A 13,989-nucleotide genomic window follows, 5' to 3' on the forward strand; every position below is an offset into this window, starting at 1 on the left:
TCCAGTCAAGATGATTAGTTCCACCTTCTGCCCTGGGCTGAATTCTCGTACAACTTCAAAAATTCTGAATCTTCCTCCAAATCTAAATTTTTTTGTGGTGTATGGCCATCACCCGCTGCCCCCCCTCCCCATTCCCAGTTCATCTGGAGTTTCTGCCGTGGATGAATTAACCCGGGCATTCTCCTCTATCTGGAAGGAGACTCAAAAGTCGCTCTTACTGGCCTCTTCTCGCATGAAGAGACATGCGGATAAAAAGAGAAGAACTCCTCCTGTCTTTGCCCCTGGTGACAAAGTGTGGCTCTCTGCCAAATACATACGGTTTTGTGTCCCTAGCTACAAGCTGGCTCCTCGTTACCTCGGGCCATTTGAAATCAAAAACCAAATCAATCCTGTCTCCTACAAGCTCCATCTCCCTTCTTCTCTTCGTATTCCCAACTCTTTCCATGTTTCTCTTCAAACCTCTTATACTTAACAGTTATTCTCCAAAGGTCACTGTTCCTGCTCCTGTTTCTGGCTCCTCTGATGTCTTCTCTGTCAAAGAGATCCTCGCCTCCAAGATCGTCCGAGGTAAAAGATTTTTTTTTTTAATTGATTGGGAGAATTGTGGTCCAGAAGAGAGGTCCTGGGAACCTGAGGCCAAAATTCTGGACAAAGAGCTTATCCGCATATTCCTGGGCTCAAAAAGGAGGGGGAGACCAAAGGGGGGGGGGTACTGTTACGCCGAGCGCTCCGGGTCCCTGCTCCTCCCTGGAGCTCTCACGGCGTTCTTCTGCGTGCAGTGCCTCGGTCAGACCCGCTGACCGGGAGCGCTGCTCTGCTATCACCGGCGGGGATGCTATCCGCGTGGCGGGACGCGCCCGCCCACGGGTCGCATCCTAATCCTCTCACCTGCCCTGTCCTCCTGCTGTCCTGTCCCGGCGGGCGGCCCCGCTCTCTAGGGCACGCGCGCACCGGCTCTCTGAAATTTAACCCCTTAAGGACGCAGGACGTAAATGTACGTCCTGGTGAGGTGGTACTTAACGCACCAGGACGTACATTTACGTCCTAAGCATAACCGCGGGCATCGGAGCGATGCCCGTGTCATGCGCGGCTGATCCTGGCTGCTGATCGCAGCCAGGGACCCGCCGGCAATGGCCGACGCCCGCGATCTCGCGTGCGTCCGCCATTAACCCCTCAGGTGCCGGGATCAATACAGATCCCGGCATCTGCGGGAGTTCGCGATTTAAATGAACGATCGGATCGCCCGCAGCGCTGCTGCGGGGATCCGATCATTCATAACGCCGCACGGAGGTCCCCTCTCCTTCCTCCGTGCGGCTCCCGGCGTCTCCTGCTCTGGTCTGTGATCGAGCAGACCAGAGCAGGAGATGACCGATAATACTGATCTGTTCTATGTCCTATACATAGAACAGATCAGTATTAGCAATCATGGTATTGCTATGAATAGTCCCCTATGGGGACTATTCAAGTGTAAAAAAAAATGTAAAAAAATTTAAAAGTAAAAGTAAAAAAAAAGTGAAAAATCCCCTCCCCCAATAAAAAAGTAAAGCGTCCGTTTTTTCCTATTTTACCCCCAAAAAGCGTAAAAAACATTTTTTATAGACATATTTGGTATCGCCGCGTGCGTAAATGTCCGAACTATTAAAATAAAATGTTAATGATCCCGTACGGTGAACGGCATGAACAAAAAAAATAAAAAAAGTCCAAAATTCCTACTTTTTTAATACATTTTATTAAAAAAAAAATTATAAAAAGTGTATTAAAAGTTTTTTATATTCAAATGTGGTATCAAAAAAAAGTAAAGATCATGGCGCAAAAAATGAGCCCCCAAACCGCCGCTTATACGGAAAAATAAAAAAGTTAGAGGTCATCAAAATAAAGGGATTATAAACGTACTAATTTGGTTAAAAAGTTTGTGATTTTTTTTAAGTGCAACAATAATATAAAAGTATGTAATAATGGGTATCATTTTAATCGTATTGACCCTAAGAATAAATAACACATGTAATTTTGACCATAAATTGTACGGCGTGAAAACAAAACCTTCCAAAATTAGCAAAATTGCGTTTTTCGTTTTAATTTCCACACAAAAATAGTGTTTTTTGGTTGCGCCATACATTTTATGATATAATGAGTGATGCCATTACAAAGGACAACTGGTCACGCAAAAAACAAGCCCTCATACTAGTCTGTGGATGAAAATATAAAAGAGTTATGATTTTTAGAAGGCGAGGAGGAAAAAATGAAAACGTAAAAATTTAATTGTCTGAGTCCTTAAGGCCAAAATGGGCTGAGTCCTTAAGGGGTTAAAGGGGCAGTGCACCACTAATTGGTGCCTGGCCCAATCAGTGCCAATCAGTACTACACATATAAAAACCCACTTCCCCTTTCTGTCCTTGCCGGATCTTGTTGCCCTAGTGCTCTGAGAAAGCGTTTTGTGTGTATCCCTAGCCTGTGTATTCAGACCCTTTGCCGTTGCCCCTGACTACGAACCTTGCCGCCTGCCTTGACCTTTTTACTACGTCCGACCTTGCCTTCGCCTTGTCCTTGTGTACCACGCCTGTCTCAGCTGTCAGTGAGGTCGAGTCGCTATCAGGGAATATGACCTGGGAGTTACCGCCGCAGCAAGTCCATCCTGCTTTGCGGCGGGCTCTGGTGAAAACCAGTAACTTCTTAGAACCGGTCCTGACACAGAGGATCCACTACCTGCATCCTAACCGCTTACCAGTCCGGATCCTGACACCCACAGACACACAGTGATTGACAGTCAATTCCGCACACTTTAATAAAGGAAGAGCTGACAATCACTGTGTGTGGGCTGAGTAAGCAGGACACACTTTTCTGTTAGGAGTCCTAGTAGAACCTATATATCATAGGGTTCAGCTTCTCTCCTTATACTATCCTGTTCTCAGAAATGGCTTCATAAATCACCTTCGGGTTCACTTTACTCTTCAGTCACATATCAAGACTTACTGAAGTAATCTCTAGAATGATTCACAATATAAAGTGATCCCAATAAAAAAGCTACAACTGTAGATTGTTTGGAAAATAATATTTATTGTAAAATGTACAGTACAATGATCATAATAATATAAACACAGTTTTCAGCAAAGTCTTTTAAAGACCAAATAATTTATAAAAATGAGACAGGGATTGCGGTAATTTTTGTCTCATGATTCGATTACGAATATAAAACATATGCAAAAAAGCAAAATCCGTAGTCATATTTTTCTGTTGCATATTCATAAGTTCAAATTTCTCAAAGCCCGTATGGGAACTGAGATGGCTGGCTTTCAGCATTGCAGAACATTAGTTATTCAGTATGTGGATGCACACATAACAGTCACTAAAGACAAACTATACCAAAAAGGCAAATTACTCCTATAGAGAAACATAAAGTGTTGGGCAACTGTTAATAGGGTTATTCTTTTAATAGAAGCAACTTGTATTTTGGCTATACTTTTTCTTTAAAAATAGTGGTATTGGAACGCTAAAGAGGTATAGGGACATAGAACATCTGCAAATAAAGAATAAAACACATATAACTGTAGTATGTGTATAGTACTAATACTTCTTTGGTACTAAGGTGCAGATCAAGTCAATGTAACACTGTATCATTCAGAAATGTGAGCAGTAAATAATGTGATTGAGTTTCAAAAGCCTTAACATGTGATATAATGTACATCTAAGCCTTTGGTCTCATTCATTGAATTTTTGGCTTTTGCTTTGTCCGTAGATTGGTACGCCGTTTCTGCAAACTTTATGAAGACATAATGGGAGAATGTCTGTAATAATTGATACAGTATACTTTGCACTTGTATGGCAGTCATGGGCTTTTACCTGGATATTTGATCTCATTTATCTTAATATACATGTATATAGGTTGTTTTTGTATCACTGCCTAATATATTTTTAGCTGTACATTTATAAAAACCTGCATCTCTCTTTGAAGAATGTTGAAGAACTAATGTCCCCTGAGGATGAAGAAATTTGTTTCCGTACAAGCGAGACTGAGCTCCTGCAGTCAAAAGAGATTTATCCGGAAGCTCCCAGGTTATTTCAGCTTTTGGTATCCCAATAGACATGCAGTTTAACTGGACAGAGCTTCCTGGTCGAGCATAAATAACAGGTGCAGGGCTAGTAGTTATACGGGGAGGATAAGCAATGACTATCACTGGGACGTTTATTGTGGATGAACCATATTGTGTTTTTGCTTTACACTGGTAACTTCCTCTGTCATATACAGTAGTGTCTTTCACTACAAGGGTGCCATTTTGTAACAGAGAAATGCGACCTTTAACTTGTGGACCATCGATGACCACTCCATTGGGTAATGTCCAAGAGATATGAGGCTTTGTTTCACCTTGAGTGATGCAGTGAAGTTGCAAAGTCTCTCCATTGATGATGCTTACTAAGTTATTGTAATTATTACTTATTTGAGGTTTACGGCCAATCTGTAAAGTGACCTTTCTTTCAGCTGATCCAGCAACATTTACAGCTCTGCAATAATAGGTCCCTCCATCTGCAGCTGCCATAGAACCAATGTGTAGCATGCCATCATGTCTATGGAACATTCTGTAGAAATGATTGCCACTAGTAATCTGTGTCCCATTCGGAAGAATCCATATAATGTCTGGTTGTGGAATACCTATGGCGGAGCAGTTAAGTTTAGCAGACTGTCCCTCGGCCACAACAACATTTTCGTGGTCACTGTTAAAGTAAGGTTTAACTGCCGGCTCATTGACAGTCAGTTGTACGATTAACTTGGCCTCTCCACCTTCATTCCTTCCAATGCATACCAACTGTACAGAATCTGTTTTTCGTAGAACCTTTATTTCGAGGGTTCCATTGCGATGAACTGTGATTCTGTTACCGTAGTAAGGAGCAGGAAGAATTACTCCTTCAGGAAAAGCCCACATAACGCGAGGTGTTGGAATTCCTTCAGCTTTGCAATCGATCAATAATTGGGAATTTTTCATGGCAGATTCTTTTATGGTCATTATAGCATTGGAATAGCCATTGATTTTAGGTGGAAGAACATTAACATGAACATGAACCACCTTTTTATCCTCACCACCTTTGTTTTGTGCCAGACATGTGTAGTTTCCACTATCAGACCTTTGAGCCTTTTGAATAAGAAGAGTCCCATCTTGGAATATTTGATATTTTTCAGATGAAACAGGTATGGGTCGATTTGCTGGTGAAAGCCATATTATTTTGGGAACAGGCTCACCTTTGGCTTCACACGAAAGAGTGACAACATCTCCATAGGGTACATCGATAACAGAGTAAGTTTTATTCTTAATAACTGCTTTTTCTGCCACTACTTTGACACTTACTCTCATCTCATCTTGTCCAATTTGGTTTACGGCATAGCAGGTATAATCACCTTCCTCTTTCATTCCAACGTCATTGAAGAACAAGGTTCCGTTATTAAATACAACATATCTTCTTGAGCGTGCACCGCTATCATCTGACTGCATGACATTATTGACCATACTTCCATCCGGTAGGCTCCAGGAGATTTCAGGATTGGGAACACCAGTCGCAACACAATCAACCTTCAGATCTTCACCATACAAAACTTTGTGGTCCACATCATTTTTATGCTGAATTTTAGCAGGTTTCATCATCACATTTACTTTGAGAACCAAATAGTCATCTCCAAGCTTGTTTCTTGCCATGCACAGATAGTCTCCTGCATCTTTTTCAGTAACTGAATAAATTATCAGTGTTCCATTTGAAAATGTTTTGATCCTCGAGTCAAAGCTATTCAGAAAAAAATAGAAATACCATGTTATTACCAGACAATATAACATATCTTTCCTTAGCCAAGATCTATTACAATACAGCTATTCATGCAAAGCACACGAAAGAGCTACAATACACAGGAATGTGGATACATAAACTTTTTTGAGGTTAATGGAATATGTTAAAGTTTCATTCATTCTCACAACAATATCATAGAGTAGAGATTGTTTAGGAGTAAACATTTCTGCAGTAAAGACTTTAGTTTGGAAGTGCTCATGCTGCTGTCCAGAAAACGTGTGAGGCCTCGCTTGGAGTATTGTGCACAGTACTGGAGGCCGTATCTCCAGAAGGATATAGATACTCTAGATAGAGTTCAGAGAAGAGCTAATAAACTAGTAAATGGATTGCAGGATAACATTTACCGGGAAAGGTTAAAGGACCTTAACATGTATAGCTTGGAAGAAAGAAGAGACAGAGGGGATATGATAGAGACTTTTAAATACATAAAGGGAATCAACACAGTAAAGGAGGAGAGCATATTTAAAATAACAAAAACTACCACAAGAACTACCTAGTTTTATATTAGAGGGGCAAAAGTTTTTGCAGTAATATCAGGAAGTACTTTACGGAGAGAGTAGTGGATACGCAGAATAGCCTTCCTACAAAAGTGGTTGCTGCATTACAGTAAAGGGGTTTGAGCATGCATGGGATAGACATAAGGCTATCCATCATATAAGATAGAGAAAGGTATAAGTCTATCCTTTATATAAGGTAGGGACAAAGAAGAATTATAAGTATTCAGAATATTGGGCAGACTAGATGGGCCAAATGGCTCTTATCTGCTGACACATTCTATGTTTCTATAAGTTAAGGTTAATCTGGGGAAACTGGTATATGTACCATAAGGACAACAACACAGGGCCAAGGACAGGTCAGGTTGGCCCATGTCTTCTTTACTATGTCTTCTTTTATATGTATATAAATACACTGTGAATTTATACAACAATGTAACATTAGCAAGCAATAATGTCTCTCGTCTATGTATGGGTAGAATAGGACAAACCAGAGCTAGACCCTTCCATGCCAAGGTGAAAAGTCTTTTTTGGTGTGGGACAGTTTTTGCTTGTTACTTTAAAGGGGTACTCTGGTGGAAAACATTTTTTAAATCAACTGGTGCCAGAAAGTTAAACAGATTTGTAAATTACTTTTATTAAAAAATATTTACCCTTCCAGTACTTTTTAGCAGCTGTATGCTACAGAGGAAATTCTTTTCTTTTTGAATACATCTTTTGTCTTGTCCACAGTGCTCTCTGCTGACACCTGATGCCCATATCAGGAACTGTCCAGAGCAGGAGAAAATCCCCATAGTAAACCTATGCTACTCTGGACAGGTCCTGATACGGGCATCAGATGTCAGCAGAGAGCACTATGGACAAGACAAAAAATCCATTCAAAATTCTATTTAGAAAGTACTGGAAGGATAAAGATTTTTTAATAGAAGTAATTTACAAATCTGTTAAAAATGTTTTCCACCAATTGTGCAGAATTATTATTGCTATCCACCATTTTCTACTGTAGAAACAACCCAAACTCCTATTATTGTTCTCATTCCCTTCTTCATCCCTATTTCCTAATGGATTCTAAGTAGAGATGAACGAAGTTACAGTAATTCGATTTGTCATGAACCTCATGGCTCGGCAGTTGCTGACTTTAGCCTGCGTAAATTAGTTCAGCTTTCAGATCCTCCGGGGGCTGGAAAAGGTGGATACAGTCCTAGGCAGTGCTTTAAGTGGGCCGGTACGTGCTGGTACTCAGTACCGCCACTTCCAAAAATAGCTCGTGAGCGTACCACCACCTGCGCTTTTAGTGTACCGGAACGCTCATTTGCACATCTGTTTTAATTATAGAATGCAAAGCGCGCATGCAGAGCGGTGCAGGGCACTGCCAGACCTCCATAACAGAACTGCTATGCTTCTTCCTTCCAGCTGACCTCAGTGGCGGATCCAAGGGGGGCAACGGGACAATTGCCCCCCCCCCCCGAGATTGCTGCCCCTCCCGTACTATAGCATGGTGGAGCAGGAGCTGTTAGTTCCCGCTGCGCCATCCTCTCACCTTTCTCACACACTGCTCCATTCTTGCAGCGTGTGGGCCGCAGGGACACCATCCACGGCAGGCCAACACGATGACGTCACATCATCGCGTCGGTGCCCGGAGATCACGTTCCCACGACGCAAGAAGGGATAAGTTGGAAGCACATGTCAGGGGGGCATTATACGTAAGGGGCACATGACAGGGTGGCATTATATGTAAGGGGCACATGACAGGGTGCCACCCTGTCATGTGCCCCTTACATATAATGCCCCCCTGTCATGTGCCACTTACATACAATGCCACCCTTTCATGTGCCCCTTACATATAATGCCCCCCTGTCATGTGCCCCTTACATATAATGCCCCCCTGTCATGTGCCCCTTACATATAATGCCCCCCTGACATGTGCCCCTTACATATAATGCCCCCTGACATGTGCCCCTTACATATAATGCCCCCCTGACAGGGGCTCCCAACTTATAATGCCCCCCTGTCATGTGCCCCTCACATATAATGCCCCCCTGACATGCACTCCTAACTTAAAATGCCCCCCCCCCCCATTATGTGCCCTTCACTTATATGTGCCCTTTTCTGTTATGTGCCCTTCACTTATATGTGCCCTTTTCTGTTATGTGCCCTCACTTATAATGCCCCGTTTCCTGAGTCTATCCCATATAATGCCCCCTAAGGGGGCAGGACAGGGTGCATTATATGTGAGTGAAACATGATGGGGGCATTATATGTGAGGGAAACAGCACAGGGGGCTGCATTAAATGCTAGGGGCACATGACAAAGGGCATCATTATTATGTGGGGGGAACAGGATGGGTCATAATTATATGTGGGGGCACAGGATGGGGCATTATTGCTATACATGAGGGGCTCAGAGTGTTTTGTATTCCAGAGGTATAGTGTATATTATAAGGAATTTCTGGGGTAGTACAGTTTTTATGGGCCACAATACATTACGGTATTGTATTCAGAGGGTGCATGGCAAGGTTATCTTCAGAGAGTGCAGTATGTTGTAGTAACATATTCAGAGGGTTCAGTGTGTAGTAGTATTAAATTCAGAGAGTACAGTGTGTGGCAGTATTATATTCAGAGGGTACAGTGTGTGGTGCTTTTTTATTCGGAGGGTACAGTGTGTAGTAGTATTATATTCAGAGAGTACAGTGTGTGGCAGTATTATATTCAGAGGGTACAGTGTGTGGCGGTTTTATACTCAGAGGATACAGTGTGTAGTAGTATTATATTCAGAGGATACAGTATGTAGTAGTATTATATTCAGAGCGTACAGTGTGTGGCGGTATTATATTCAGAGTGTACAGTGCGTCATAATTATATTCAAAGGGTGTGTGCCAGTATTATAGTACTATATCAAAGGATAGGGTGTTTGGCCGTATTATAATAATTATTGTTTTCATATAGAGGATCAGAATCCACTGACATAGTGAGGAACCATCTGGGTGTCAAGTTGTGCAGAGAGAACATTTAGCTGGACCTGGCGATATGTACATCTGAATTAAATGTGCGTTACACAAAGCGAATGCTAGAGCAGCGCTCTGCTACCTGGGACTCTCAGGACATGATGGGAGAAGTAGTTTTACAGCAGCTGGAAGTTCCAGAGTATTCTGTCGCTACAGGGTCTGCCTGTTTAGGATCCAGAAAGATTGTGAACCCCCTCCCAATGTCTGTTCAGTCACACCGAAGATCAATCTGTGGGCAGCATATTAAGAGCAGAAGTAGCTGAGCATTTATATATATATATATATATATATATATATATATATATATATATATATATATAGTCAGCGAAAAAATATATATAATAATAATAATAATAGAGTACCGATACCTCTTTTGGGCCACTTAAAGCACTGGTCTTAGGAGACTCTCTCTTAAGACTGTATCCACCTTTTCCAGCCCACCGGAGCATCTGGAAGCTGAACTAATTTATGCAGGCTAAAGTCAGCGACTGTCAAGTTGCGACGTTCGTGACGAATCGAATCACTGTAACTTCGCTAATCTCTAATGCTAAGCTCTGGTGATCTGGTCTATCTCTCCATGTGTTATAATTGTTAATTGTTTTATGACATCTAGTTTTCTCTGAATATCTATTCTCTAAATAAAACCTGCTGCATAACATGCTGTTGTTATATTTATGTATTTATTTATTCAGTTATTTATGTATTTAATTTAAATCAACATTGTATTAGAGTTATTACTTGATGCTGTAATGTAATTTCTAGTATTAGGAAGTAGCTTGCGAAATTTCCAGCATCTCTGTTAACCCCTTAAGGACCCGGGGTTTTTCCGTTTTTGCATTTTCGTCTTTTCCTCCTTACATTTAAAAAATCATAACTCTTTCAATTTTGCACCTAAATATCCATATCATGGCTTTTTCTTTACACCACCAATTCTCCTTTGTAATGGCATCAGTCATTTTACCCAAAAATCTACGGCGAAACGGGAAAAAAAATTATTGTTAGACAAAATTGAAAAAAAAGCCCTTTTGTAACTTTTGGGGCTTCCGTTTCTACACAGTACATTTTTTGGTAAAAATGACACCTTCTCTTTATTCTGTAGGTCCATACGATTAAAATGATACCCTACAAAATGATAGGTGTGATTTTGTTATACTTCTGGAAAAAATCATAACTACATGCAGGAAAATGTATACGTTTAAAATTGTCCTCTTCTGACCCCTATAACTTTTTTTTTTCAGCGAATGGGGTGATATGAGGGCTCATTTTTTGCACCATGATCTGACCTTTTTATCGGTACCATTTTTGTATTCATAGGACTTATTGATTGCTTTTTAGTCATTTTTTCATTATATAAAGAGTGACCAAAAAGATACTATTTTGGACTTTGGAATTTTTTTGCTCATACGCCATTCACCAAGCGGTTTTAATAATGATATATTTTTATAATTTGGACATTTACACATGCGGCAATACCACATATGTTTATTTTTAGTTACACTGTTTGTTTTTTTTTTAAATGGGAAAAGGGGGTGATTCAAACTTTTATTAGGGAAGGGGTTAAATGATCTTTATTCACTTTTTTTTTTTTTTTTTTTCACTTTTTTTTCTTCCATAAGGAGCTATAACACTGCACACACTGATCTTTTACATTGATCAGTGGTTTCTCATAGGAAACCACTGATCTATGATTCTGCCGCTTGACTGCTCATGCCTGGATCTCAGGCACCAGGAGGCAAGGTAAGAGACCCTCCTGCTGTGTCACAGCTGTTCGGGATGCCATGATTTCACCGCAGAAATCCCAAACAGCCCCCTGAGCTAACCGGCAATGATTTACTTTTACTTTAGATGCGGCGTTCAACTTTGAACGCCGCGTCTAAAGGGTTAATAGCGAACAGCACCACGATCAGTGGCCCCGCGTTATAGAATGGTAGCAGACTCATGATGTACCAGTACGTCATGGGTCCTATAGGGGGTTAAATAAATAAAATATAAGAAGAATAACATGTTACCTGAAGAAGGAATCCACCAGACGTTTAGAAGGAAGTCTCCACATTATTCTCGGCCATGGATCACCAGCTGCACCACAGTCTAACCGAAGAGTCCCACCATAGGTCACATCTGTTTTCTGGGGAGAACTTGTAGTGATCTTTGCATTTGATGGAAATTTTCTCACATCTAGATGCACTATCCTCCTGGCAGCACCTACAATGTTTGCCGCTATGCATTCATACTTCCCAATGTCTCTTGGTGAACTGTTACGTATATAGAGTGTCCCATTGGGAAATACAAACAAATTTCCATTTGCATACTGTGAAGGACGAACCTGTGTACCATCTAACAGCACCCAACGAATAGTGGGTGGAGGAGCACCTTTTGCTGAACAATGAATATAAATGCTATGGCTCTGTGGTAGTGTAATATTTTCCAATTTTTCCTGTTGAATTACAGGAGGCAAGGGTGAAACCTGAAGCTTTAGAGTCAAACTATCTGTTCCTGCCACATTGCTAGCAACACACTTGTAAATCCCTCGGTCAGGAAATGTCACATCTTTAATGGATAAACTTCCATTGGCAAACAGCATTACATGAGATTCTGTAGTAGAGACAGTGTATAGTATTTTCCTGTCTGGCAGTATCCAAGAGATATGAGGGGATGGAAGGCCACTAGCATTGCAGTCCATTGTAATTGTATCTCCAAGATATACTAAGATATCCTTGAAACGAGGTAGCACTATTTTTGGTTGCTGAGCCACAACTGACAAAGTGACGGTCATCTTATCAATACCATGCTTGTTCTGAGCTGTGCATGTATATTGCCCACGGTCCTGAAGCTGAAGATTCTGTATATGCAGTGTCCCATTATCCAAGACTTCAAAACGTTGTATTTTATTTTTTGAGGACATTACTGCACCTGAAAAAGTCAAAAGAAAAAAAATCTGTGAGCATCCAAGTACTATATGATAATTCTGATAAAATGTTAACTGGAATCACTTGAATGGATGACATGCAAATATACAGTGACAGCTACATGGAGAATATTGGGCTGCCCCCAGCTTTCCCTAACTATATAATTTAGAATTCAGCCACTTTGGTGAAGTGGGACAATCTCATTGGGTTTTTATTAAATCTGTCTTCACCAATATCTAATAGCATCATAAAAGATATTATTTGATATAATGAAGAGGCTGCAGCATTCTTTTCAGAACTGCTCACATATGACTCAGTTGGCTCAGGAGAGACAATGTCAACCATTACAATTATGTGCATTTCCTTGGGACCAAATGGGTAATGTTTCTCCCTGAAAGAGCACCAAAAGGCACATGGTGACTTATGGGTCATTCATGCTTCATAGGAAATTTTGAGAAAAAGTGTATGCAAAGTAATGCTTTCCCAGAAGGAAAAAAACATACTTACTAGTGCCACCTATTGGAGGTAGCATTCCTGCATGTCATATTCGGTAGTAGTAATGAATCCCCCTAGAGCAATCTTTTAACATATCAGAGAGTGTTTTGTGTTTTTCATTTTTACTACGGAATATGAATTGTTACCTACTTGCCTAAACTTGCAATGTAGAGCACCAGAGCTCTGTTGATATGCAAAGGGATAAACTGTGTCCAAATCCATAAGTGCATAAAGTTTTTCTTTATATAGATAGAGCCAGGATCTAAGAGAGAGTATTGAGACATAGATTGTAGCATTGGGCCAAGTGGAGGGTCCTTCTTCTACAATTTCCTGTGAGGGTACGTTCACACTATGGAATTCTTGCGGAACGGGTCTCCGCGAGACCCGTTCACACTGCGGAATTTCAGCAGCGGACATTATGCCACGGAAATTGTTCCGCACAAAGAAAGAACATGTTCATTCTTTGCGCGGATTCCGCGAGCACTGCATAGCCGTCAATAGTGACGGCTCAGTGCCCTGCGGCCCTAGTGCCAAAGTATATTCGGCGCAACCGCCAGCGAGCGGAGATTCCACAGTGTGAACACACCCTAAGACAATTTTTGACTCTAATATGACTGGAAAGTTGAATACCCAAGACACTTTTTCTCGAAAAGGTATGCACATCTTTAGACAGCTGACTACAAACTATGAATTTTATTTTGCAGGCTTGTGGCATATCCTTTGGCATGTTGACTGGTGTATTTTTATGATATAACTAATGCACACATTTTTTGCAGTTTTTACTTATTTGTTCTTTGGATTTGACTCATCTATTCAAAGATGCTTTGTTCACACTGTCAATAAGTAGGGTTGACTTTCCATATTAAAGTGTTTCTGTCATTTCCAAACCCATGATTCATTCTAAAGCTCTGCATTCTTAGTTTTTCTCATTAAAGGAGACAGATTCCATTGTATGTCTATGTAATTTGACTCCTGCAGTGACTAAAAAGTCTCTTCTGGCTGAGGGTATCAGCACTGAGACCCCTGTCGGTCAAAACTTTTGAAATATCTGTCTGATAAGTCAAATGTTTTTTTTTTTTTTGTTTATGACAATAATGCCTTAATCTATTTTAGTCTAGTTTTTTTTTTTTTTAACATCAAATGCAGCATTCTTTAGTAACATTCTTGGTAATTTTCTTAGTGACCACCTAACTGGTAATAAAAAATACACACTAAGAAAATCATAAAAGTAGATAATGGTTGTTTTGAACAACCCTCATCAATT

General features: G+C 40.8%; 1 protein-coding gene across 4 annotated transcripts in view; it reads right to left on the reverse strand.

Moving 5' to 3' along the window:
• Nucleotides 1-3,040: 3,040 nt before the first annotated feature.
• Nucleotides 3,041-13,989, reverse strand: part of MXRA5 (matrix remodeling associated 5) — a 105,384-nt gene continuing 94,435 nt past the window's right edge. For all 4 annotated transcript variants that reach the window (XM_056558844.1, XM_056558843.1, XM_056558842.1 and 1 more), the window contains exons 7-8: nucleotides 11,334-12,234; nucleotides 3,041-5,766 (exon numbers count right to left, since the gene is read on the reverse strand). In XM_056558844.1, the coding sequence (XP_056414819.1) occupies nucleotides 3,861-5,766; nucleotides 11,334-12,234 (2,807 nt within the window). In that variant the 3' untranslated portion in view covers nucleotides 3,041-3,860. The remainder of the gene's footprint in view (nucleotides 5,767-11,333; nucleotides 12,235-13,989) is intronic.

The sequence above is a fragment of the Hyla sarda genome, chromosome 2 (assembly GCF_029499605.1).
Source record: "Hyla sarda isolate aHylSar1 chromosome 2, aHylSar1.hap1, whole genome shotgun sequence".
Lineage (NCBI taxonomy): Eukaryota > Metazoa > Chordata > Amphibia > Anura > Hylidae > Hyla > Hyla sarda.